This window comes from Tachysurus fulvidraco, chromosome 22 (assembly GCF_022655615.1).
Source record: "Tachysurus fulvidraco isolate hzauxx_2018 chromosome 22, HZAU_PFXX_2.0, whole genome shotgun sequence".
Classification (NCBI taxonomy): domain Eukaryota; kingdom Metazoa; phylum Chordata; class Actinopteri; order Siluriformes; family Bagridae; genus Tachysurus; species Tachysurus fulvidraco.
Window position 1 is genome coordinate 16,380,107 of NC_062539.1, and position 25,320 is coordinate 16,405,426.

The following is a 25,320-nucleotide window of genomic DNA, read 5'->3' on the forward strand; positions in this document are numbered from 1 at the left end:
GTGAATAACTGTTTCAAATCCAAACTGAAGCATAATTAATCATTAAAAGCATTCAGATTCTTTATTAATTCGTAAAATCATTACACAGGCAAAAGCAGAGAGCAAACTGAGAACCCCAGCAATAATGCCCAAATTAATCTTCCAAATAGTCCATTCATCTTCTACCGCTTAACCGAACTTCTCGGGTCACGGGGAGCCTGTGCCTATCTCAGGCATCATCGGGCATCGAGGCAGGATACACCCTGGACGGAATGCCAACCCATCACAGGGCACACACACACTCTCATTCACTCACACACTCACACACTACGGACAATTTTCCAGAGATGCCAATCAACCTACCATGCATGTCTTTGGACAGGGGGAGGAAACCGGAGTACCCGGAGGAAACCCCCGAGGCACAGGGAGAACATGCAAACTCCACACACACAAGGCAGAGGCGAGAATCGAACCCCCAACCCTGGAGGTGTGAGGCGAACGTGCTAACCACTAAGCCACCGTGCCCCCTTCCAAATAGTTAAAATGTTTAATGTATCTGTGATATTAAAAGTAGGGAGATTTTCATACTGATATGTAACAGTGAGACTAAATGTAGAAATTATTCTTTCTTTTCAGTTTCAAACATTCAGAAGAAATATATATATATATATATTTTTTAAAACAAAACAAAACTCAAATCATTCATTCAGCTTCAGCTTAAGTGCTTAATCCCAGTCAGGGTTTGTGGTGGATGATGATCAGGAACCAATCCTGCAAACACTGGGTTCTACCTTTGAGTTGTAGTTCAGTGGATATGGCATTGATCTACTGATTAGAAGGTTGTGAGTTTGAATCCAAGGTCCACCGAGATGCCACCTCTGGGGCCCCAATGAAGGCCTTTAACCCTCAATTTCTCAGTTATATAAAAATGAGATTAAATGTAAGTCGCTCTGGTTAAGGATGCCTGCCAAATGCCACAAATGTAAATCAGACAATCGTAAAGCACCAATCGCACAGATTTAGACCGGGTGGGGGCATTTATATAATAATAATATGTAATGCAATGTAAATGTATAATATGTAATGCAATGTAAATGTATATTTAAAATCCATGTCAATGTCATGACTCCAGAGTAACAATATTAACAGTTGAAGACAATGTGTGTCGCTGTCCAAAGTGCTGAAATCACTGCAGCTCAAAATCACTGCTGTTTTCTGCAGATTCAATCAAATAAATAAAGCAAAAAAACACCTAATCAATTCCTATGATTGTGGTTAAAGATATTAATATATAGTCTCAAGGATCCATTCCTCTAATCTCAGATTATTTTTCTTCAATGCGACTGACAGAGCTTTTTATTTTTACTGACATTGATGAGCTGTGGCTTTAAGAGAAGGTCAATGTAAACACCACGTTCCGATGACTATGATAATGGTTTTAAAGGGCTTTTATAAGCAGGCCATTTAAAATTCATGAACAATTACAGGATGGTGCTTTTTTCCCCCAAGGATATCATCGGAGATTTATTGCTTTATGAGTGTCATAATAAACCACTCCGTGCTCTGTTCTAAATGGCTCTCGGCTCCCATTGTATACAAACAGAACATACTGTACGCTGTATAGAGTATAATGAGTAATAAATTATGGTATTATTACAACTCCAGAAATGAATTAAAATCGATAAGCAATGATGCATCGTATTAGTTTAGGATACCACATAATGGCACAGATAATATATTGGGGAAAAAAAAAGATAAAATATAATATAATATACATATTATATATAACATATATTATACTATATATATATATATAATAGGTATTATAGATATATAATAATTTTAAAATATATATAAATAAATAAAATGCTCTTACTTGATGGATAGCAGCTCGTAGAAGATATAAGCAGCAGCAGCGAGCAATGCTCCTCCGCTGACATACAGGGTTTTCCTCCACCAGGAGTCAGACACCCAGGCCGCAATCATCATCCAGCCACTTTCCTGAGGAGGTACGTTGACTCTCAGAGCACCAAAGTCCTCAGGAATGGGTTCGACTCTCGCCCTGATCCAACACCACCAAGCGGGACGAGGGGACGTCCTCGAGCCGCATCAACATTCTCCCGCTTCCTCCTGGGTTCCTTTTTAGTCTTCATCGATGAAAACGGATTAAAATCTAATATATAAATAGCTGTTGTTGATCTTCAAGTCATAACAAAAACACAACCGAAGGTGAACTTGACACCATCCGGTTAATGTTTTTTTCCCCAACGCAGCAGCAGCAGCATCCTCTGTTGAACCGTGGGCTGTGTCCCAAATCGCACTCCCTTCCCTTTCCCCCTGCGCACTACCTGCACTGCGTAACGTAGGGTACAGTTTTGTATGGACACTGCAATTTAGACAGAAATTCAAATTAAAAATGTATTTCTATAGCGCTTTTTACAATAGACGTTGTCTCAAAGCAGCTTTACAGAACATAAACATAAAACAAAAGGTTTTTATAAAGAATAATAGAATGCAAAAATACAAGATTAATATTAGATATATTTAAATGTGGGGGTCACGGTGGCTTAGTGGTTAGCACGTTCGCCTCACACCTCCAGGGTTGGGGGTTCGATTTCCGCCTCCGCCTTGTGTGTGTGGAGTTTGCATGTTCTCCTCGGGGGTTTCCTCCGGGTACTCCGGTTTCCTCCCCCGGTCCCAAGACATGCATGGTAGGTTGATTGGCATCTCTGGAAAATTGTCCGTAGTTTGTGCGTGCGTGTGCGTGCGTGTGCGTGTGCGCGCGTGTGTGTGTGTGAATGAGAGTGTGTGTGTGTGTGTGTGTGAATGAGAGTGTGTGTGCGCCCTGTGATGGGTTGGCACTCCGTCCAGAGTGTATCCTGCCTCGATGCCCGAGATAGGCACAGGCTCCCCGTGACCAGAGAAGTTCAGATAAGCGGTAGAAAATGAATGAATGAATGAATGAATGTTTCAGTGTGTTTGTGTTTATCCCCAATGAGCAAGTCTGAGGTGATTCAGGTGACTGTAGGGAGGAAAAACTCACTTGAATGATAAAGGAAGAAACCTTGTAAGGAACCAGACTCAAAAGTGAACCTCATCCTCATCTGGGTGACACCGGAGGGTGCGATTATAAATATACAGTCTGACAAATGTTGAAATAGATTTTTTTTTTACTTCATATAAAATAGAAAGAGATTTTTTTTCTTATTCAAAAATAATAATAGTGAGAATAGTAATCTAGGGTCTTGCATAAGTATTCACAACCTTGAACATTAATGGAGATTACATTTCATTTACACTTCTGTCATTTAGCCCGACACCTTCATCCAGAGTGACTTGCAATTTATTTCAATTTATACAACTGAGGGTTAAGGGCCTTGTTCAGGGGCCCAGCAGTGGCAGCTTGGTGGACCTGGGATTCTTCTGGTAGTCATGAGTTTGATAGTCCAGCACCTTAACCACTAGGCTACCACATCCCCTATCACATATATCACATCACCTACACAAAATAGCTCATGTAGTGTCAAAACGTCGGGATCTGTATCAGTGCCTGGCATATTAAAAAAAAAAAAAAAAAACACTTCAGACATCCCATAAAGCAGCACTGAATTCATTATTTTTAAAAGAAGGGAGAAAGAATGTCACACTAGCACAACTCCACCAAAAAGGTAAAATAATCACAAATGCACAAAACACTTTTTATTTACAACTGAATTTAAAGTACAAACGATATTATTATTTACCACTGAAATGTAGACAGAATTCTCTTTACCATAAATGTAATATATTAACGACGACGTGCTTTAGCGTCCGTTTGATTTGACATCGTATGATACGAGCTGAGACGTAGCTTAAGGTGGAAAAGATTCTTGTTCATACAATTACGTAGTTATAGATTTATTTGGCGTTGACATGTTTTTAGATTCGATGTAATCGTTTATATGGAAACGAGATCGCCGAACTGAATGTCTTGAGGCTAAAGCATGTGAATTTCTTTTATTTCTACTATGTTGTACAAGTTGTCTATTCAAACCCTACACTGAGAAACTCAATATCGACAAAAGTCTAATCATCAGCAGGGGTCTGATGTGGTGGCTCCTCCTTCTGTTTGATGGCGTGTAGTGCATAATTCACGGCTGTGCTCTGCTGCCAACTCCAACATCCGGAAATAGGGTTATACATCATTCCTGTCACGGTCTGAACACTCAGTCCAGCTGAGAAAGGAGAGAGAGAGGGAGAGGGAGAGAGAGATAGACAGAGGACATAAACATTATTAGAATACTACACTAGTGTTAATTTGTGCTTGTTTTTATGTTTAAAGAAAATAAGAGCTCCATCAGTGACCTTCAAACACTGCAGAAGTCACATCATCCATCTGTAGCCAGGAATCAACTGAGTGAAACTGTCTGTGCTTTCTGTCTATCAGAGATGCGATTTTTCTCTCTTTTTCTCTCTCCCTCCCTCCGTCTCCCTACCTTCCCCTTCCTCCCTCCCTCCTTCTCCCTCCCTTCTTCAATCGGTCCCTCTCTCTCTGCCTCGCTCCCTACCTCTCTCTCTGTCTCCCTCCCTCCCTCCCCAACTCTCTCTCTCCCCCACCATCTTTCTTCCTCCCTCCCCATCTCTCTCTCTCTCTTCCATGTCAATCTGAGCGACAGTGCCCGATTATTGCCCTCTGTAATCTCATGTATGTCAAAGAGTGTGGGGAAGTTCTTCCCTCTTAGGGTGTTCTGCTGAACAAACTCACACTGGCAGAACATGGAAAAAGAGGGGTAATAGCAATGAAAGCAGCATATGATGTTCTAGAATTTGTTAGACGTTTCTAGACATTCTATGAAAAAAAAAAGTTGTAGGATCAACATTCAGTTTGTGTTCTAATGTTCTGTGTGTGTGTGTGTGTGTGTGTGTGTGTGTGTGTGTGTGTGTGTGTGTAACTCACAAGACTCCAGCAGTGTTTCCAGCTCCACTGGACTGATAAACCTGTCCCACTGATGTGTCCCTCGTGGTACGATACGCAGCACCTGCTCAGCCATCACGATTCCCAGGATGTATGACAGCTGAGTCCGGCTGATAGTGGTGATGAACACAGACCCTCCTGGCTGAAAACACACACACACACACCAACATACACAGACACACACAGAGCTCAGTATGGCCTGATAAAGTGGGTAGTGCAACCTGGAATATTTCATATTGCATTATATTGCACCTTATTCTTACATTAGTACAACCAGAAAATCAAACTGTGTGAGCAGCTGAACAATTATGTATCAGGAACGCTCGTTCGAGTGAGTGTGAGAGTAAGTGTTACCTTCAGCATGCGGTAGCAGCAGTGGACGAAGGTGTCGAGATCCGCCAGGTGTTCAACTACTTCCGAGGCCACGATCGCATCGAATGCTTCCTTGTTTTCATCTTCCTCAGTCAGGTCTTCCAGGGTGCATGCGCGATACCGCACTCGTCCTCTGAGCGCAGGATCGAGGGACGAGTGCAGCTCCGCTGTCCTCACGCTCACCTCCACCGGGTCGACACCCAACACCTCAGCACCCATTCTCCCTAAAGGCTAATGCAGCGAGGAATCAAAGTAATGCTGGAATCTGAGTTTACCAGAGTTCAGTGTAAAAAACCTTCTGGTGATGTCGGAGGTAAAGTTAAGATGCGGTACCTCAGTAAGCAGACCACCACCACAGCCCACATCCAGTATCCTGAGCCCAGCCAGAGGGCGACCCATCTCACCCTCACCGTGAACAGTCAACAGGTTATCACTGAAGGTCAAAGATCAGATGCAACGAATAAGAGCAGTGTATCATCATCCACCATCATTTGTGTTCGGTGGTGATTATACGATTCGTTTAATAAATGCAGAATGTACGCACTGACCGTATGAACGGAACTCTGAGCTCATTCATGGCGTGTAGAGGTGCGAATTCACCTTGTATATCCCACCATTTATTGGCCAGAACCTGGAACTTTCTGATCTCAGCAGGGTCCAGAGTGCTGGAAGAAAGGAGTCGGACACTGTAGGATGGAACGCTAGAAGAAAAAGGAGATGGTAGTGGTGATGATGATGAGGATGATGATGACAATCACACTTTATGTACAATACACTTTATTATGTTGTTCTCTACAGATGGGAAATTCAATTCAGTTCCACAGCAGGGACTTTGAATCAACTCTTTGTGCTTATTCACGTCATTTTTAACCTAATAAACTCAAAATATGATTGAATTTGTGAGAAATTAGTGCTTATAAACGGACGTCCTCACCATGTCGTGTTGCTCATAGTGTGTGTGTGTTGTTTATGTCCCATCCAGCTGCCGTGGGAACGACTCAGACCTTCATTTGTTGGATATTTTACAACAGATTTCAGCCATTTGAACCTGTATTTAAATACAAAGTTATTAAGCCGTAGAAATTTCTTACAAAACATTATTATTATTATTATTTAATATCGAGAAGCTTCAACGTGACCGAACAGGTCCGTCACTAATTTCCGCCGGGAGGAATCTGAGCGGTGTAAAACTAGTTCCGGCTCTTAAATAACAAAACAATAGCTCGGAATAATAATAATAATAATAATAATAATAATAATAATAATAATAATAATAATAAAAGTACACATGTAATTATAATATGTTATATCATTTTCACGCATTTAGTGGTGTTTTATTAAATTACTAACTAAATAGCGCCCTCATGAAGGTTTGTGTTGCTAATGGAGGAATAAATAGACAGAAATGAGGTCTGTTGAGCTCAAGAAATGATCAATAAACAGCATTTTTACCCTGAAACTTGAACACACACTGAGGTTAAAGACCTGGTGGGTATTTAAATCATGTCAGAGGTTTAGTGCGTCCAAAAGAGTCACTAGACGTCACAATATAATTTGCATATTCATTCTTACATTTGCATAAACATGAGGCTACTTTCAGCATTTGAGTTTTGTTCTGGATAGAAAATGGTTTATTAGAACTTAAGACTTCCATCTTAGGGTATATCTTATCGTGGAAGCAGTAGATTTTATTACAGAAGACAAAAAAACAAAGTGATAACGAGCCAAACAGACACGAAGGACTAGAATTACTAAGGGAACTTCATCGTAGCTCCTTAGTGTTCGATCCTGTTTGTGTGGTATTTCTGAGCAACATTCAATTCGATTGTAATTTATTTCTATAGCGCTTTTAACAACAGACGTCGTCTCAGAACGTAAACATAGAATAAAGATTAATAGAACACAAAACATCAAGATTAATATTACTTGTATTTAAATGTGTTTGTATTTATCCCTAAAGAACAAGCCTGAGGTGACTGAGGGGAGGAAAAACTCCCATAGATGGAAGATGAAGAAATCTGGAGAGGAACCAGACTCAAAAGTGGTAGAGTCATGTGGGATGTGGTAACTCAGCGTTTAAGGAGTATGACTACTGCTCGGAAGGTCATTTGTTCGAATCCCAGGTCCACCGAGTTGCCACAGCAGGGCCCCCTGAGCAAGGCCCTTAACCCTCATGTGTATAAACTAAAAAAAAAAAAAAGTAAGTCACTAGATAAGAGTGTCTGCTGTAAATGTAAAAGTGAACCTCATCCTCATTTGGGTGACACTGGAGGGTGTGATGATAAATATAGTCTGATAATGTTGTATTGATGAGCTGCTTGTCCTCAAGACCACATGGATTTGGCGTCTCCTCTTTAGTATCGCAGGATCCACGTGGATCTGGTAGATCTTTAGATGTCTCAGGATCCTCACAGAGTCGCCCTCGTCTCAGTGGAGGTCCAAAAAAAAAAAAATCATCTCCGTGTCCATGTCCATGTGGATCCTTGGTTTCTTACAACTTTAGATTTTTTTACATTAGCCACTAAACTGAGATGTGAGTGTGTGTGTACGGGGTGTTCTTGAAACGAAACAGCTTCTGCATCGAGAGTAATAAGGAAGAAAACACGACACTCGAGTTGAACAGAAAAAAAAAAACATTCTTATTTTATTGGACACTTTACATTAGATGAATTCTCTCCCTCGTCTTAAGGGCTTTAAAACGTTACAGCTCGAGATCCTTTATCAACTACCGATGCTGAGTCTTTCGTAATACAAGGCAGAAAGAACCTTATCGTTGAAATCTTTTCACATATCAGACGTCGCTTAAAAACGAACACGTATTTACAGTGAAGGTTTTGAGTGTAGAGTTCACCTACAACGCGGCCTCCATAACGAGACGCGCCCTTTAAACTCGTGGAATTTTAAAATAAGTGAGAAAAGCGCAGGGATCCTCAGCGCCTGCGACGGCTCAGGGAGGTCGACCTGTGGAGAAACGGAACACACACGGATGGGAAGTCAGTGTTATCTCGCTTCGACACAATCACACCTCACAGCTTGTAGCATCAACACAATACAGAAACAGGCAGCAGGGGTTAAATGTACAATGGCTCAGTACAACATGGGTTACTGCCCTATGTCTTGAAAATCTATTTTCAAAAATAGATGAAATAGGTAAAAATGTGCAGGATTACAGAGTTAAATAACATTAATGTAATGTTACACCACAGACAAGGCTTAATATATGAAAAAAAAGGAAAAAGGACAAAAATGGATACTACCTTGATCGCGATTTAGACTTGTGTTTGCGGGTTGCCTTCTTACCAGACTTGTGCGATTTTTCCGTTGACCTTGACCGACTACGTTTGTTTTTTTTAGACTTTTTGCCTTTGCTAACCTCAGGGGACGCGGACCTGCTGGAGTCAGAGTCTGAATACTTCCTGTTCGGCTTGGCCGAATTCTTTCTGCTAGACCTGCTGTCCTGTCGGGAGATAGTGTCGCTCTCTCGCCGCTTCTTCTTCGATCTACTCTCCTCCTCTCTGGCTGCGCTAGCATCCCTCTCTCGTTCTTTTTCTCGTTCTCTTTCCCTCTCCTTCCCCTTTTCCCTTTCCTTCTCCCGTGCCTTTTGCTTCTCTTTCTTTTTCTCTAGCTCCTTGTCTCTTTTCTTTTTCTCCTTCTCACGGCTAAGACTCCTCTCTTTCCTCCTCTCTCTGTCTCTGCTTCTCGATCTCTTCCTTCGACTGTGGCTGCGGCTGCGCCGTCTATCGCGGCTGCGGCTGCGTTTTCTGTAGCGAGCGGAGCTCCGGTCTCGACTGCTCCATCTCCTCTCTCTGTCGCCGCGCTCTGAATGATTCCTGCGAGAACTCCGACTGCGGCTGCGCCTGCGATTCCCGCGCGAAACTGAGCGACTGCGCCTCCGCTTCCTGCGCGGTGAGGAAGAACGGGACGAAGAGGAAGATGACGTGGAGGAGGAAGACGAGGACACGGACGAAGAGGAAGATGAGCTGGAGGAGGACGTGCGACTGCGGCGTGACTCTGAATGCTTGACCTCACTAATCTCTGACCTCTGCCCTGTATCTACCTCCCTATCCTTAACTTCCTGTTTGTGTTTAGAGTCTAACTGCTCGTCCTCATGACTCTCTCGCTCCCTTTCCCTGCTTCCTAGGCCGGGGGGTTCTAGAAAATCACACAAACAAAATTATTAGCATTCTCAGACATACAGAAGAGTTTAAAAAATATATACTGTGTATAGAAATATATTTATACAAGTTAAAGAGGCAACAAGAGAGGCATGTGGACAAAGGGGCAGATGGATAAAGGGGCTGTACAGTAGATTAAAGGGGAAGACAACATGGTCTGAGGTTAAAGAGGAAGACGAGCTGGCTGGAGTCTGAATGATCAGTGGGTTAAAAAGCAGTTATTTTGGCCTAAAAAGAAGGACGTCGTCTGGGTTGACATGATGCTTACCTGGGTTAGTATAAACATGCTCCTCCAGGTCCTGTCTTTCCTGCTCCTTGCGCCGAAACGCGTCCTGTTTCTGCCGAATCCTGTGCCGCAGCTCCTCTTCGTCCGTATCGGACGAGTCCGAGCCCTTCAAGCTACGTTCGTCCTCACTCCCGTCTGATCCGTACGCCCCGAGGCCGCCTGCAGCCGAAAAATCGTTCATTATTTTCACAAAATACAAGCAAAAAAAACACACAGAATAACTGATTATAAATCAGCATGTTACTCTCCCTGAACCTAAATGAGCAGCAACAACAGCAAAGACTAAATATCAAACACCAGTCCTGCCTACAGCAACATCACACACACACACACACACACACACACACACACACACACACCAGCTGTGAGATGTGTGGGTCGGTTCTCACGGCCTGCGCTTGTTTTCTGGCTTGAAGTCTGAGTGTCGTGTTTAACTCGAGCTAACGTTAAGTCGACGTTAGACTAACAGGAGCACATGTGAGATTAGCGTGAAGCTAGCGTTACAGGTGTGAGGTTAACCGTTACGCTGATGTGACGTTAGCTCCATCTCTATGCCAGATGTCCGAGCTGTAAGTAACATTCGAGTGATTTTCACCGTTATGTTATGGGGTTAATGTTAAGCTGCCGTGAGTGTAAGATTATGTTGGGGATTAGAATTTGTGTGTTTTGCTGATAAAACAGAAAAAAAAATAAATAAACAACAACAAAAAAAAAACAACAACACAGCTTTCAAACACACACCACACACACACACACACACCATCTTTAACGTGGCCTTCTGAGTAATGAAGCATGCGCTTAATTACTGAGTAAACAGTTTATTAACCTCGCTCTAGTGTTATACTGAACAGCAAGCACACGACTGCTCATTAATCCGCTATTTAAAAAAAAAAAAAAAGTGACACTTATGCCTCTATAGAACCCCACCACTCCCACCCCCTCCCCTAAGCCTTCCCCCTGACCCGGTCTGAGGAAGTGTGCACTTACCGAGCGAGGAGAGAGAAGCCAGTGCACTGGACTGTGCCAGCTGTTTTGCAGGAGCTTTGATTCACATCAACAACAGGAACAACATGTTAAAACACAAAGCCACCACTTTCTCTCTCATAGCCTCTTAGACAGGAGGGTACACTGATAACACAATACTGACAAGCGCCGCCTTGGCAAGAACACAATAAAAAAAAATAAAAAAAAAACATAAATAATTATAAAAATAAAAAAAAATATGGAGAGAAAAAGAGGGTTAAACAAACAAACATACACAGCGCAGTAGAGGGAGAGAACCAATCTGTGCTAATGAAGTGTCTCTCTGAAAAAAGACGTCCATTAGTAACAGTTGTCATCTTGCAGTTGTGTAATTTTGGTCCTTCTCATTTGTGTGTGTGTGTGTGTTTTTTTTTTAAAGCATTTGCAGAGAATGGCTGACGTTCTAAACGTCATCTGATTTACTTTCACATTTGGGAAATCAAACAGTGCACAAGATTGTGTGAGCAACTGCGTCTTCCTTTCATTGCTAAAGCTGGAAGGCGCGGTTCAATGGGCAAAGAAGAGAGGACTCAGACCTTTGCTGGCTTTGCGGTGCGTTTCCAAGACGACGCGAACGATTTCTTCGTTGGTCACCTCCAGCAGAACTTCGGTCAGAAGCGTTTTGGTCATGAGCATCTGCGTGACATGAAAAGACAGCCATGTTAAGTATGCTGCACTTATTAGTTAAGCCTAGTCTGTGTGTGTGTGTGTGTGTGTGTGTGACTGACCAGCTGAAACTCTCGCTCCTCTTCGGTCATTTCCGGCTCGCTCTGCTCCTCCTGAACAGGAGACGGGACTTTCAGCGTGATGATTTCCTCTGTCTCATCACCTTCATCATTCTCCTCCTCATCACTGTCCTGTGATAGACATAAAACATAAGTATACTACAAACACACAAATTCAGAGACTGAACGTGTGTATAGAACTCAAGCATATGCACACGCACACACATTTGTTTATATTATTTGTATTCATCATCTACTTTTTTTTTCTTCCCTATCTCCATCTAAATGTCATGAGAGACCAACCAGAGCTTCACTTTACTTAATGCAAATACTCTGATTATGTAATCAGAGAGGAGTCAGTGTTTAACACCTGTGTGTTCTCTCAGGCTTTAGCAGAGCTGGCTGATGGAACATGCCATTGGCTCATCAGAAAGTCACCTGACCGTCTGGACACGGCAGTGTTTGGGACACGCCCACTTTCTGGATCTGGATTTCATAAGCATGTAAAGATGTGTGCTGTAGAGAGAGCGGTCCTAGACACAGATACTGAACACTTACAAACTTGCTCTTGCGTGGTATTCGAATGCCGTCTCCCTCCTCCTCGACTGCGTCGTTGTGTTTTTCTTCGTGAGCCATTTCAGCACGCTCTTTTTCCATCCTCTCCTTCTCCAGCTTCTTCTGCTTCTCTCGGTCCATTTTTTCGAGGCCTTCTCGAATCCACGCAGGCAGAGTGCGCCTTTTAACAGCATCTGAGTTACAGATTGAATCAAGAAATAAACCATCAAGCATCAAGAATGAACAGTGCAAGAAAAACAGGAAGAAATATTTCTATATAATATCATAAAGCCTTACCGATAACCGGTGCTTCTGTTTTGATGCCCATCTGCCCAGGAGATCTGGGACGTTCAGGTCTGAACCCTGGCATCCTGTCTCTCCTGTTTTGGGGACCGTCGGGCCAAAATGGTGGGGGAAACCCAGTGCCAGGAGGACCAAATGCCCCGTGCTGAACAGAAAAACAACAATCTCCGTAAGATAACCTGTGATTACATTACCTCAGTAACTAACTGGTACAGCCTTAATAATGACTACCGAATATCAGTAGACACATTTATAGTCAACAGTCATACCTGATAATCAAACTGGTTGACGGCCATCGGAGCGACAGGGTAGTGTTCGGGCCCGCTGTTGAACCCATGACTGTTCTGGTTGAAGACGTGATGCGGGTCGTTGGTGAACTCCGCGCTGTCCTGACTGTTACTGTCCTCGGATGGATTCACGATGTCCATTGGCGCCGGCGCTGGAGGAATCCAGGTCTGATCTGCGGGAGGCGGGGGTGGGGGAGGAGGAGGAGGTTGGCTGTGCATTCCCCACTCTATAAACATAGAAAAAAATATCATGGTGTGCCAAACGTCATGGACGTGTCAGTGGACATATACAAACATCCACCTCATCCAAACATTAACTAAAGGAAAGTGTTTAATGAATGTCTTCCGAAGACAAAAGCTTATCTACCTTATGTGAAAAATAAATAAATAATTCACAAATCCTAAATCTTTTAGACTGATACAAAGAGCCAATCAAATGTGACCACTTACTGATAGAGAGGACAGGATAAGAGATAAAAATAAGCTTTAACTTCATGCAAGTGTGAAGGGAAGCCGGGTGGTGAGAATAAAGAGGCAATAAGTGTAAAATGTGTACGAATTTGAAACCTCGTGCACCCGATGGACATAGCTTTGCTCACGTTAGCCAAGCGGACAAGAAATGTCTTATTTTCAACGTTTAAAAATTTCACAATAAAGTTAGAGGTGTTTCTATGCGAGCGTTTTACTTCATCTGCCATCGACTGGTTAGTAAAAGAAATGTTCCAACTGAGACGAGACGATGCAACCCTTTAAAAATTCATCAGCCAGATGGTAGCGTACACAGTGCATAGTGTAAGTGTATAGTGCGCCATCTGGGACACAACTTAGGAGGTCTGAACTGCCTACCTGGCTGCCACATCCTATTAAAACTGGAGTCATTCTGAAAGTTTGTGTGATTGTTATGAGCATCGAGTCCTGCGGCGTCCTGCCCGTTAGGCTGCTGCTGCTGCTCTATCGCTGGGCCGCTCGACTCCTTCTGCGCGATCCACGCCTGAGCTAAAGCCGCCCAGTCCACCTGACCTGCAACACACACAGTCAGGATATTCTGTGTCACAGTACAGTCACGTTACGCTCGCCTGATAACCTTACCGACTTGTGTGTCACCTACCTGGATCTTGCTGATGCTGAAACGACTGCATCCATTGCTGCTGACTCAGAGGCCATTGTTGCCAGGGCTGCCCTCCCTGGTCCCACATCTCAGATCTTCAATACACTCAGCCTTCACACAAAAACAAACAGGAAATTAAAACAGGTGAAAAAATAAACAACGCAGCCCGTTGCTCGTGTTAGACAAAATAGAAAGAATTTAATAAACACTACGACTAAACATTTGGGAAAACAAGCTATGAAAGAAAGTGAATAAAGAACAAATGCATCATTTTCCTTGACTTTTCACCCAGAAGAATGTTTCCAGGTTGCTTTTAATCGCTAAATAAATAAATAAATAAATAAATAATAAATAAAACACATCTTTATACGTGTATGAAAGTAAAAACAAGATATAAATGATTTTATAATAAAATGACTAACAGGGGATTTGTATTAGAGAATTGTATTAAATCTCTGTGTTTTGATTTTGAACGTCGACATTAAAGTCAAACACAGCACTAAAAGTCAGTTTTTATGCTTTTAATAAAGGTTTTCATGCTTTTATTTCATTCCCAACGCACTTAACGTTCCTTCAGAACACTAATAAACGATCAGCTTGACGTTTCACAGCAAGATGTTGGACATTTAATTAAAAGCTTCATCACAACAGTTCGGGTGAATTAAAGCTAAACCCGAAACCTCTCACGACTGAAGTGAATTGCGGTACATTTTCTCACAGATTTATTATTCATTCAGCTCTGGATGACTTCACAAACTCGTCAACTCGTTTCCTAAAAGCTATTTAATGTTACATGGAGTTAGGAATAAAAGGTATAGGGTTATAAACGCGTCATGCTGCTATGCTAATGCTAAGCTAATGCTAAGCTAATGCTAACGTTAGGCCTCAATATGAACACAAGCATATATTAAAAGTAAAAATATCGCCTCATGATGCACAACCGACGCTAATATCCCTTTGTTGAAAATCGTCCGTGTTTATAATAAGAGTATTATCGTTTATTGCTGTATAATGTTAGATTTTCTGCAGCCCGTCGCATCTGCCCTACCTCTGATGCGGCCTGCAAAGAAAATGGCGATTATTTGATTACCCGGAAGTGCTTTTTCGCTACGCAAACCGGATGTATTTGAGTTGCCTCATGCTGGCACGTTGAAAATCCAACATCAAGATCGAGATTCTTTTATTATAATTTATATCACTTTTCTAAGTACATCAGGGTACAACAGAGTGACATCTCCAACCCTCCACCCAAACACAACAATGGAGGTGCCCCCTACTTGCCCCTCCCCGGCCAAAAAAAAAAGAACATTTCTGACATAAAACATTCCAAAACTTAATATTTGAATTAAACAAAACATATTAAATTATACAGTGTAGTGCTGTTGGTTAGTAGCTTTATTTTTCTTAGATTTAATTACACAGAATTTATGATAAATTCGTTATTTTATAAAATGTCATAAAGCCGTGGCCCCCCGGCACCATCTCAGGGCCCCCAGTTTGAGAACCACTGGCCTAGACTACTTGTTCTGAGCAGGTGTTGTCAGTGAACCGGGCCCCCTGGCACCATCTCAGGGCCCCCAGTTTGAGAACCACTGGTCTAGACTACTTGTTCTGAGCAGGTGTTGTCAGTGAACCGGGCCCCCCGGCACCGTCTCAGGGCCCCCAGTTTGAGAACCACTAGCCTAGACTACTTGTTCTGAGCAGGTGTTGTCAGTGAACCGGGGCCCCCTGGCACCATCTCAGGGCCCCCAGTTTGAGAACCACTGGTCTAGACTACTTGTTCTGAGCAGGTGTTGTCAGTGAACCGGGCCCCCCGGCACCATCTCAGGGCCCCCAGTTTGAGAACCACTGGCCTAGACTACTTGTTCTGAGCAGGTGTTGTCAGTGAACCGGGCCCCCTGGCACCATCTCAGGGCCCCCAGTTTGAGAACCACTGGTCTAGACTACTTGTTCTGAGCAGGTGTTGTCAGTGAACCGGGCCCCCCGGCACCGTCTCAGGGCCCCCAGTTTGAGAACCACTAGCCTAGACTACTTGTTCTGAGCAGGTGTTGTCAGTGAACCGGGCCCCCCGGCACCGTCTCAGGGCCCCCAGTTTGAGAACCACTGGCCTAGACTACTTGTTCTGAGCAGGTGTTGTCAGTGAACCGGGCCCCCCGGCACCATCTCAGGGCCCCCAGTTTGAGAACCACTGGCCTAGACTACTTGTTCTGAGCAGGTGTTGTCAGTGAACCGGGCCCCCCGGCACCATCTCAGGGCCCCCAGTTTGAGAACCACTAGCCTAGACTACTTGTTCTGAGCAGGTGTTGTCAGTGAACCGGGCCCCCTGGCACCATCTCAGGGCCCCCAGTTAGTAAACAGAGCCTTTAAAAGTCTGTAAAGCTGTTGGCTAAGTTACAGACACTAATGAAACACTGATGCTGATTATCTGGGAAACGTCTCTAACAGCAGTCAAAATGTCACTGTTTGTGTCAAACAAGTTGTGAATTTGTTGTAACATTAAAACAGGAGATCATGACTTACTCTGTGCTCAAAGTGATGATCGCAGCTCCATTGGTTTTTCTCTGTGGGTGAACGAGGATGATGCTGAACAATTCCAGGATCTGCTGGCATGTTGAAAAACCAAGATCAAGATCGAGATTCTTTTATTTTAACTTTTCTAAATACAACTAAATTAAATCAGTCCCTTACAGTGCAATTCACTTATAACTTGGTGCATGATACAATTTTGCTGTTGAGTTTGTTTGGTGTTTAAATTGGTACTTAAAACAGATGCCAAACCATCAATCAATCCAAAAACGACTTTTAATAACCTTGTGAATTGAAGCGATTTATAAGGTATAAGAAATTAGAATTGTTATACTAGTTCTGAACACACGAGGGCGCTGTATGACTTCTCCTGCTAACAATCCCATCCCGTGTTTCTGAGCAAGTTTGATGCTCTTACTCCAAATGTTTGTTTTAAACATAGTTTTTAAAATGTGTCTAACACACCAAAATGTTTCATGTCAATGTAAAACTGTAATGAAATTAGAGCCCTGAACAGTCCTCCAGTGAACACACCTTTGAGATAAATTTGACCAGCAGGGCGTCTGGTAGCCTAGTGGTTAAGGTGTTGACGCTGGTAGACTAGTGTTTAAGCTGTTGAACTTCTGGTAGCCTAATGGTTAAGGTCTTGGACTACTGGTAGCCTGGTGGTTAAGGACATGGACTACTGGTATCCTACTGGTATCCTACTGGTATCCTAGTGGTTAAGGTCTTGGACTACTGGTAGCCTGGTAGCCTAGTGGTTAAGGTCTTGGACTACTGGTAGCCTACTGGTATCCTACTGGTATCATAGTGGTTAAGGTCTTGGACTACTGGTAGCCTACTGGTATCCTACTGGTATCATAGTGGTTAAGGTCTTGGACTACTGGTAGCCTGGTAGCCTAGTGGTTAAGGTCTTGGACTACTGGTAGCCTACTGGTATCCTACTGGTATCATAGTGGTTAAGGTCTTGGACTACTGGTAGCCTGGTAGCCTAGTGGTTAAGGTCTTGGACTACTGGTAGCCTGGTAGCCTAGTGGTTAAGGTGTTGGACTACTGGTAGCCTAGTGGTTAAGGTGTTGGACTACTGGTAGCCTGGTAGCCTAGTAGCTAAGGTGTTGCACTACTGGTAGCCTGGTAGCCTATTGGTTAAGGTGTTGGACTACTGGTAGCCTAGTGGTTAAGGTGTTGGACTACTGGTAGCCTGGTAGCCTAGTGGTTAAGGTGTTGGACTACTGGTAGCCTGGTAGCCTAGTGGTTAAGGTCTTGGACTACTGGTAGCCTAGTGGTTAAGGTGTTGGACTACTGGTAGCCTGGTAGCCTAGTAGCTAAGGTGTTGCACTACTGGTAGCCTGGTAGCCTATTGGTTAAGGTGTTGGACTACTGGTAGACTGCTAGTGGTTAAGGTATTGGCCTACCAATCGGTTGTGAGTTGAAATCCTGGTCCTCCAGGCTGCCTCTGCTGGGCCCCTGCACAAGGCCCTTAACCCTTAAATGCTCAGTTGTATAATAATGAAATAAAATGTTAGTTGCACTGTATATGCATGTCTGCTGAATGCTGAAAAATGTATGAGTAATAACTGAAACAATGAATTAAACAATGCTTTGTTGTTGGCCGAAGTTGCTGGGCCACCTTGTGCGGTGATTGTGAGCATTTGGCAGAACCCCCTTATCCAGAGCAGCTTAGAGTTATCTCATTTCTACAACTAAGCAGTTGAGGTTTAAGGGCCTTGCTCAAGGGCCCCAGGATGACAGCTTGGTAGTCGTTTGGATTTGACCTCACAACTGTCTGATCAGTTGTCCACTGTCCACATTTGTAACACACCGTCTTTTCACATCATCGGGACTTGGATTCTACTTTGTTTATTGCCACATTTTTTTATCTTTTAACAATTGAACTTGTCTTGGAGGAAGCCTTCGAACACATAAACGGCAAGATGACTAACTGTTAAAGTGGCATAAAGATGATGATGATGATGATGATGATGATGATGATGACAATGACATCTCAATAATTTTGATGCAGCTTCAGATAATGCATGACATTACCATATTTCTTGGTAAATGTTGATTACATCTTTTTTAGAGAGAGAGAGAGAGAGAGAGAGAGAGAGAGAGAGAGAGAGAGAGAGAGAGAGAGAGAGAGAAAGAGTATATGAGAAGTAAAGAAAGATATTCTGCTGGAGGGAAACCATGTGGAGTCTCAGAGACATTTCTGGGAAATGTGGTGCATTGTGAGTCATTGCTTTCTCTCTCTCTCTCTCTCTCTCTCTCTCTCTCTCTCTCTCTCTCTCTCTCTCTCTCTCTCTCTCACACACACACACACACACTCTCTCTCTCTCTCTCTCTCTCTCTCTCTCTCTCTCTCTCTCTCTCTCTCTCTCTCTCTCTCTTATTTGTACGATCACTGTGACCCGGTGTTGCCAGGTCCATAGATCTCTGAGGCTAAATTAGAGCTGTTTCCACACATCGATTAGAGTTTTGACATTTGGAATACATGAGACTAACAATATTAATCTTCTTCAGGTTGAATAGATTATTTAAAATCCACTGTATCCACTGTGACCCTGACCAGGGTAAAGCAGTTACCAAAGAGAAATGAGAAAAAAATGAACGGATTCATTATCCATATGTAGTGTGTGGTGTTAATTTGTAAACGTGATCATGTATTTGTTAACCTGTGGAGGAAGTCTTTTGGGATTGTGTTGGTTTTAGGGCTGATTTTGATCTGACAGCCCTGATGGGTAAAAAAATCCACTCACTCTAACTGTTTAACTCAGTAACAGTATGAACTGCTGATGTTTAGCACTTTCCCAGCCCTTGTATTTTTTTACCCCACACTGTAGCACGTAGGTTGTTGTTGCAAAATGGTTTGAGTGGAGGGAAAAGTAAACAGTTTGAGAGCAGTGAATGACTGTAACAGAGGTATATAGTCAGAGCAATTCAAGTTTCTGCTATATGATCTTCTCAGCCCAATGGGGAACACTAGCTCCAGGATCTCATGTAGATCCTGCTTCTGTTTGGAGACAGCAAGTCCAGGCTTCGCTGTATATAGATAGATATACTGTAGAAGACCCAGGTTGTTCTCTAGGCCCTATTCGGTGAGGGACAGCAGTTCAAGTCTCTGCTCTAGACACCCATAGACACTGTTTAATGTGTCTGGACAGGTCTGTGTTTGGACACCAGATCCAAGATGCACTATAAGCTGTGATTAATTTAGTGGGCATGACCATGTACTATTGTAGGCCATGATTCATTGGGGTATAGCTGGTCCAGGTTCTGCTGTAGACCCTGTCCAGTAGAGGATAAAAGGTGCAGGCTCTGTGCTAGGCCTGTTTGAATGGGGTATAGCAGGTACAAGACACACAGTAGGCACTGTTAAATGAAAGACAGCAGGTACAGGACACAGTATAAGCGCTGCTCAATTTAGTGGAGGACAGACAGCATGAACAAGCGCTGCGGTAGACCCTGTTTTAAAGGGGGACAATAGGTCCAGGCTCTGTTATAGATCCTGTCCAGCTGCTGGTTCTGTAGAAAAGCCTGTTAAAAAAGGGGTACAACATGTCCTGTTCAGCTGGAGACAGCAGATCCAGGACATGCAGTTGTCAATGTTCAGTTGGAGACAGCAGGTCCTACAGGTCCTAAAGCTGTCAGATTACAGACTCAGTCACAAGTGTAATGAACATTAGCAAGGTGGATTGGGTACTTTATCATCATTTTGACCCTTATATGTGTGTGGAGGAGAAACTGACATTTATATAATATACATTTACAATATTTAACAAATTCTTATCCAGAGCAACTTATGATTATGATGATGATGATGATGATAGTGATTATTATTATTATTATTATTATTATTATTATCCATTCATTCATTCATTTTCTACCACTTATCTGACCTACCTCAGGTCACAGGGAGCCTGTGCCTATCTCAGGGCATCGAGGCAGGATACACCCTGGACGAAGTGCCAACCCATCACAGGGCACACACACACTCTCATTCACACACACACACACATACTACGGACAATTTTCCAGAGATGCCAATCAACCTACCATGCATGTCTTTGGACCGGGGGAGGAAACCGGAGTACCCGGAGGAAACCCCCGAGGCACGGGGAGAACATGCAAACTCCACACACACAAGGTGGAGGTGGGAATCGAACCCCGACCCTGGAAGTGTGAGGCGAATGTGCTAGCCACTAAGCCACTGAGCCCCCCCCCCCCCCCATTACTATACTATTATTATTGTTGTATTGGTAAGTCCTAGTAGATTATAATTGTCAAGCTATTGATAACTACTGCTTTAGAGTTTTTTTAGTGAAATACAATACCTTTTTTTAAAACTCAATTGCTAAATGTACCAGAGTAGTGGAAAATGTACTGACACCTCTGGATCCATCTGGAGAATCAAGATTTATAGCTTAAAAGTGATATAATTATCTTATAACGACATGGTTAGGCCGGGTAATTGACCAGAGGTTGAGTAATGTTCAACACCAGTTATCTTCTGCAGACTAAGACTGGATCATCCAGGGTGCATCATAAGGACGAGGAGTATGTTTGCTCTGAAAGGCCAGCGGTAAGGACTTGGAATGATACTTCTCAATGTTCGTGTAAATCGTGAACCCATCAGATTATGCCTGCGTACAAGATAAACAAGAAGCACATCCCTCTACCTTTCCATCATAGTCAATCCACAGCAAAGGGATAGTTTATAGTCACAACCGACCATGAACCGATGCAGGAGTCCGACTCTTTAGCTACTTAGTACGGTTAGTATAGTGTTCCTTATAAAGTGACTGATTAGAATATATATAAAATTATATGATGTAACTAATATTCCAGGCATTATTTTTCGATTGCAGAAAAGTCTCAAAAGTAGCTACTTCATTCAGTGTTATATGGTTTACTGTAGCACACTAGCTTAAACACATGGGAACAAAAAGTAGTGCAGTGAGTCTTATTTATATTTGTATTTTTCCTTATTATGGTGTGTTTTTGCTAGCTGCTTTATCAAAAGCGTACTTTTGCTGTTGGGGGAAACTAATCTGAAACAGAACTATGTGTGTACCTGCTGATTCTGGGCTTTAAAAATGTTTTGCAGTAAATTGTGTTTCTGTCCAACAGAATACAGCAGTTTGGAAACTTAGACACACACACACACACACACACACACACACACACACACACACACACACACACACACACACACACACACACAAACCAGACTCAAAGCTAAAATATTCTGGTACTACGCAGAAATCACGATGCCATCTATCGTCCCATGTGGCCCTGTAAAATGGCCACAAGGCATCAGTAATCCTCTACCGTGTGTTACAGTGTGTTTAAGGGCCTTTCCTCGTACGTTTACATTAACGTTTACAGAATTTCCAGACACACTTATCCAGAATGATTTACGGAATCATTTCTTTGAGGTTCTTACCTATATCTTCATGCTGGGAAAAATGGGTGATTCCACTATTAAAGACCTGTTTACATCTTAAAAATCTTTTAAAAATGGAGTTAACTATTTAAACTATTCACTAATATCCAACGGATTATTTCTGTTTTTGACTATGTATATTTTATTTGTATGGCACTTTTAACAATGGACATTGTCTCAAAGGAGCTTTACAGATCGCGAGCGATATAATACATAAAGTTCATGACCCTAATGAACAAGTCTGAGGTGACTGAGGTGACTGTGGTGAGGAAAAACTCCCTTAGATGGAAGAGGAAGAAACCTTGAGAGGAACCAGACTCAAAAGTGAACCTCATCCTCATTTGGGTGACACTGAAGGGTGTGATTATAAACTGTTATAAACACCAGAGAGTGTTATTATGAATAATGTCCTTTCTACAGTCAGATACAGACAGTTGGAGCTCCTGAGCAACTTATAAATAAGCTCATCATCTGAATTCATTAAATGCACCATGCCACAAAGCAGTAGACATTTGAGACTGGTTCCAGTGACATGGCAATGCCATCAGTGTACTTTACAGGTCTGTCTTACAATCAGCATGGACCATAAATCCAAGTCACAAAGTATAATATAGTCTAATATATTCTTCACATAATAAAGAGAAGAAACTATATATATAAAATTCATTCATTCACTCATTCATTCATTCTCTACCGCTTATCCGAACTTCTCGGGTCACGGGGAGCCTGTGCCTATCTCAGGCGTCATCGGGCATCGAGGCAGGATACACCCTGGACGGAGTGCCAACCCACACAGGGCACACACACACTCTCATTCACTCACACACACACACACACACTACGGACAATTTTCCAGAGATGCCAATCAACCTACCATGCATGTCTTTGGACTGGGGGAGGAAACCGGAGTACCCGGAGGAAACCCCCGAGGCACGCGGAGAACATGCAAACTCCACACACACAAGGCGGAGTCGGTAATCGAACCCCCAACCCTGGAGGTGTGAGGCGAACGTCCTAACCACTAAGCCACCGTGCCCCCTATATATGTAAAATAAAATATAAAATTAGATCATAAACTGTCAAGAGAAAAAAATATATAGCCAAAAATGTATTAATATATTTGATGTACTGTATTGCTGGCACATACTTTGCATAACATATTTTTCACTCTTTATTATTAATATTTTTTAAGATTTGTTTCTATATACAGTACGTTTTCCGGCTTTTGGAGCCGGTCATTTTTGTGTTGTAAGCCTTTTCCATATATATATATACCAATCTTCTTTTGTACTGTAGGAAGCAAAGTAAGGTGTGTGGATGTAGTATAAATCATCTTGCTCTTAACTGCAATCTGCTGCGATGAAAGCGAACCGAATCAGTTCTCCAGCCACTCAACACTCTTTCTGTCCTTCTTTCTTTCTTGAACGTGTTTGCGATGACTTTAATTATTTTAATCAGCAAAATAATTATTATTAATTCCAATAAATTTGTTCATTGAGACCCTATGATGGGTTAGAGATTGTAGCAGTGAGGAAAAGACATGAGGCAGAGATGGAGGTAGCAGAGATGAGGATGGTGATGTTGACGAGGATGGACAGGATTAGGAACGAGGACATCGGAGGGACAGCTCAGGTTGGCTGTTTTGGGGACAAGGACAGAGAGACTAGATTGAGATGGTTTGGACATGTACAGAAGAGGGAGATGGTTATATTGGTAGAAGGATGTTGGAGATGGAGCTGCCAGCTAAGAGGTCAAGAGGAAGGACAAAGAGGAGATATATTACGGGATGTGTTAAATGAGGACATGAAGGTAATTGGTGCAAGAGTGATAACTTATTGGTTAAGATGTTGGACTACCAATCGGAAGGTTGTGAGTTCAAATCCCAGCTACACACTGCTGGGCCCCTGACCCTTGCCCCTTGCTCAGGTGTAATAAAGAGACATAAAATGTAAGTCGGAACATTGAGGATTGGAAACAGAGGATTTACTGTGGCGACCCCTAACGGGAAAATAAAGGACAGACAAAAGAAATGATAAAAAGTTTGTTCAGTGGTTCATCCATGCATTCAAATTAGTAAAAGTCATACAGTCCCACTCATTTAATTACAATTTTCTAACTATTAAGGGGAATAAAATCAATTCCAAAGGAATTTATCATCATCATTAAGGACAAATGAGAAAAAAAAATTTCTACGCATCAATTTAGATCTTAAAAGAAACGAGTAGAATATTTTTTCCAGTCTACTGGAGAGAAATGTGCTTTACCTGTCAAACCTCTTGGTGTTGTTTGTCCTCAGAGAGAACAGAGCAGTCAGAAAGAGAAGAGAACGGCGGATGTGCTTTTTGGAGATTCAGTAGCACGGGTCAAAATAAACACTGATCTTTATCTCTTTATGAATTCTCAGAACCGTGTATGGGTTCTATATCATATCCTGCTGAGCTGAGAGGACCAAAGGAATATAAATGTGGGTATTAAGGTCACGATGTGTGGTTTATAGGTTGTACTTTAAGGGCTGTGTTCCAATTCCACTATATATTTTATTTCCTATATGGTACGACAGACTATATTAGATTAAGGTGTGCTTTGATCGTGTGGAAAATGACAGTCATTATAATGGATTTGCTTTGTTGTTGGTCAAATCATTGTCTTTTATTAAGATCGACACGACAGTTGCTTTCTTTCCGGCCCTGACCGTCGATCTTCTCTAAAGACATCGTTGTTAGGGCAGGTTAAGGGTTTGAGATGCAGCCGTGGTCTGCTTGTGATTGGTGCAAAGAGACAAAATACAGTGTTATTAATTCCCTCTCTCGACACAGTGCATGATACTTAGCAATTATGAACGCTGTCGATTGTATCTTACGCATCTGGGTGTCAGGGAACGGGTGTGTCTTCGGTGGTAAAATACAGACCCAAGTGCAGGCATAACATAAGAAGTGGTTTAATGAGGTAAAACAACAAAGGCTACAAATACTAGTAACATGGAAAGACAAAACATGGAAAGAGAACAACAACTAAACAAAGACAACAAACAAGAGACAAGGACTCAGTAACTAAGACACAAGACATCTGGTATAAATAAAGAGAACGATCACAGAGACACGAGAAACAGGCGAGCAGAGGCAGGAACGGATTAAGGGCAACACGTACTGTAATACACAAAATTGTAACAAAGGCACTGATTGGTATCTCTGGAAAATTGTCCGTAGTGTGTGAGTGTGTGTGTGAATGAGAGTGTGTGTGATCTGCGAAGGGTTGGCACTCCATCCAGTGTGTATCCTGCATCGATGCCCGATGACGCCTGATATAGGCACAGGCTCCCCGTGACCCGAGAATTTCGGATAAGCGGTAGAAAATGAATGTGTGTGTGTGTGTGTGTGTGTGTAATTGTGTGTGTGTGTAATCTTCTGAACAAAGATGTATGCAAAGGATGGATTATTAGTCATATTTTCAGAACACAGGGTGCCTTTACTTTTCTTTCTTTCTTTCTTTCATTCTTTTTTTTTTTTTTTTTTTAAAAAGAAGTTTCTATTAATCTAGTTCTTGCTTTGATTGTTTGCTACTGTGAATGTTTTTTTTTTGTA

General features: G+C 42.4%; 3 protein-coding genes across 6 annotated transcripts in view; all 3 read right to left on the minus strand.

Moving 5' to 3' along the window:
* Positions 1-2,305, minus strand: part of faxcb (failed axon connections homolog, metaxin like GST domain containing b) — an 8,909-nt gene extending 6,604 nt beyond the window's left edge. Inside the window, exon 1 of the mRNA XM_027142691.2 lies at positions 1,856-2,305. Within this exon, the coding sequence (XP_026998492.2) occupies positions 1,856-1,968 (113 nt within the window). The 5' untranslated portion in view covers positions 1,969-2,305. The remainder of the gene's footprint in view (positions 1-1,855) is intronic.
* Positions 2,306-3,663: 1,358 nt separating this feature from the next.
* coq3 (coenzyme Q3 methyltransferase) lies at positions 3,664-6,485 on the minus strand. Of its 2 annotated transcripts, none has more exons than XM_027142693.2 (6): positions 6,240-6,485; positions 5,906-6,006; positions 5,639-5,738; positions 5,288-5,536; positions 4,916-5,075; positions 3,664-4,193 (listed from the first exon to the last, which is right to left on the minus strand). In XM_027142693.2, the coding sequence occupies exons 2-6, from the start codon at positions 5,920-5,922 to the stop codon at positions 4,045-4,047; spliced, it is 675 nt and encodes a 224-aa protein (XP_026998494.1). In that variant the 5' UTR covers positions 5,923-6,006; positions 6,240-6,485; the 3' UTR covers positions 3,664-4,044. The 2 variants fall into 2 exon arrangements, with proteins under 2 accessions (XP_026998494.1, XP_026998493.2); XM_027142692.2 differs by having other exon boundaries at positions 5,854-6,006.
* A 1,435-nt stretch (positions 6,486-7,920) lies between these two features.
* pnisr (PNN-interacting serine/arginine-rich protein) lies at positions 7,921-14,864 on the minus strand. 3 transcript variants are annotated; one of them, XM_027142689.2, is made up of 12 exons: positions 14,816-14,861; positions 13,768-13,878; positions 13,506-13,679; positions 12,642-12,886; positions 12,367-12,517; positions 12,073-12,263; positions 11,518-11,646; positions 11,326-11,425; positions 10,754-10,807; positions 9,749-9,925; positions 8,563-9,457; positions 7,921-8,266 (listed from the first exon to the last, which is right to left on the minus strand). In XM_027142689.2, the coding sequence occupies exons 2-12, from the start codon at positions 13,853-13,855 to the stop codon at positions 8,236-8,238; spliced, it is 2,235 nt and encodes a 744-aa protein (XP_026998490.1). In that variant the 5' UTR covers positions 13,856-13,878; positions 14,816-14,861; the 3' UTR covers positions 7,921-8,235. The 3 variants fall into 3 exon arrangements, with proteins under 3 accessions (XP_026998490.1, XP_026998491.1, XP_047662305.1); XM_027142690.2 differs by lacking the exon at positions 10,754-10,807; XM_047806349.1 differs by lacking the exons at positions 7,921-8,266; positions 8,563-9,457; positions 9,749-9,925; positions 10,754-10,807 and adding an exon at positions 10,832-11,072 and having other exon boundaries at positions 14,816-14,864.
* Positions 14,865-25,320: the final 10,456 nt, after the last annotated feature.

Excerpts from the sequence above, each read along its gene's own strand:
- coq3 (XM_027142692.2), bottom strand. The coding sequence starts at position 6,403 with ATGTTTTGTAAGAAATTTCTACGGCTTAATAACTTTGTATTTAAATAC. Across the intron at positions 5,739-5,853 it reads CTCAGAGTTCCGTTCATACG|TGATAACCTGTTGACTGTTC; the intron begins GTCAGTGCGTAC and ends TTTGACCTTCAG. Across the intron at positions 5,537-5,638 it reads GTGGTGGTCTGCTTACTGAG|CCTTTAGGGAGAATGGGTGC; the intron begins GTACCGCATCTT and ends TCGCTGCATTAG.
- pnisr (XM_027142689.2), bottom strand. The coding sequence starts at position 13,855 with ATGTGGGACCAGGGAGGGCAGCCCTGGCAACAATGGCCTCTGAGTCAG. Across the intron at positions 10,808-11,325 it reads GCACCGCAAAGCCAGCAAAG|CTCCTGCAAAACAGCTGGCA; the intron begins GTCTGAGTCCTC and ends TGTGAATCAAAG. Across the intron at positions 8,267-8,562 it reads AAGTCTAAATCGCGATCAAG|GTCGACCTCCCTGAGCCGTC; the intron begins GTAGTATCCATT and ends GTTTCTCCACAG.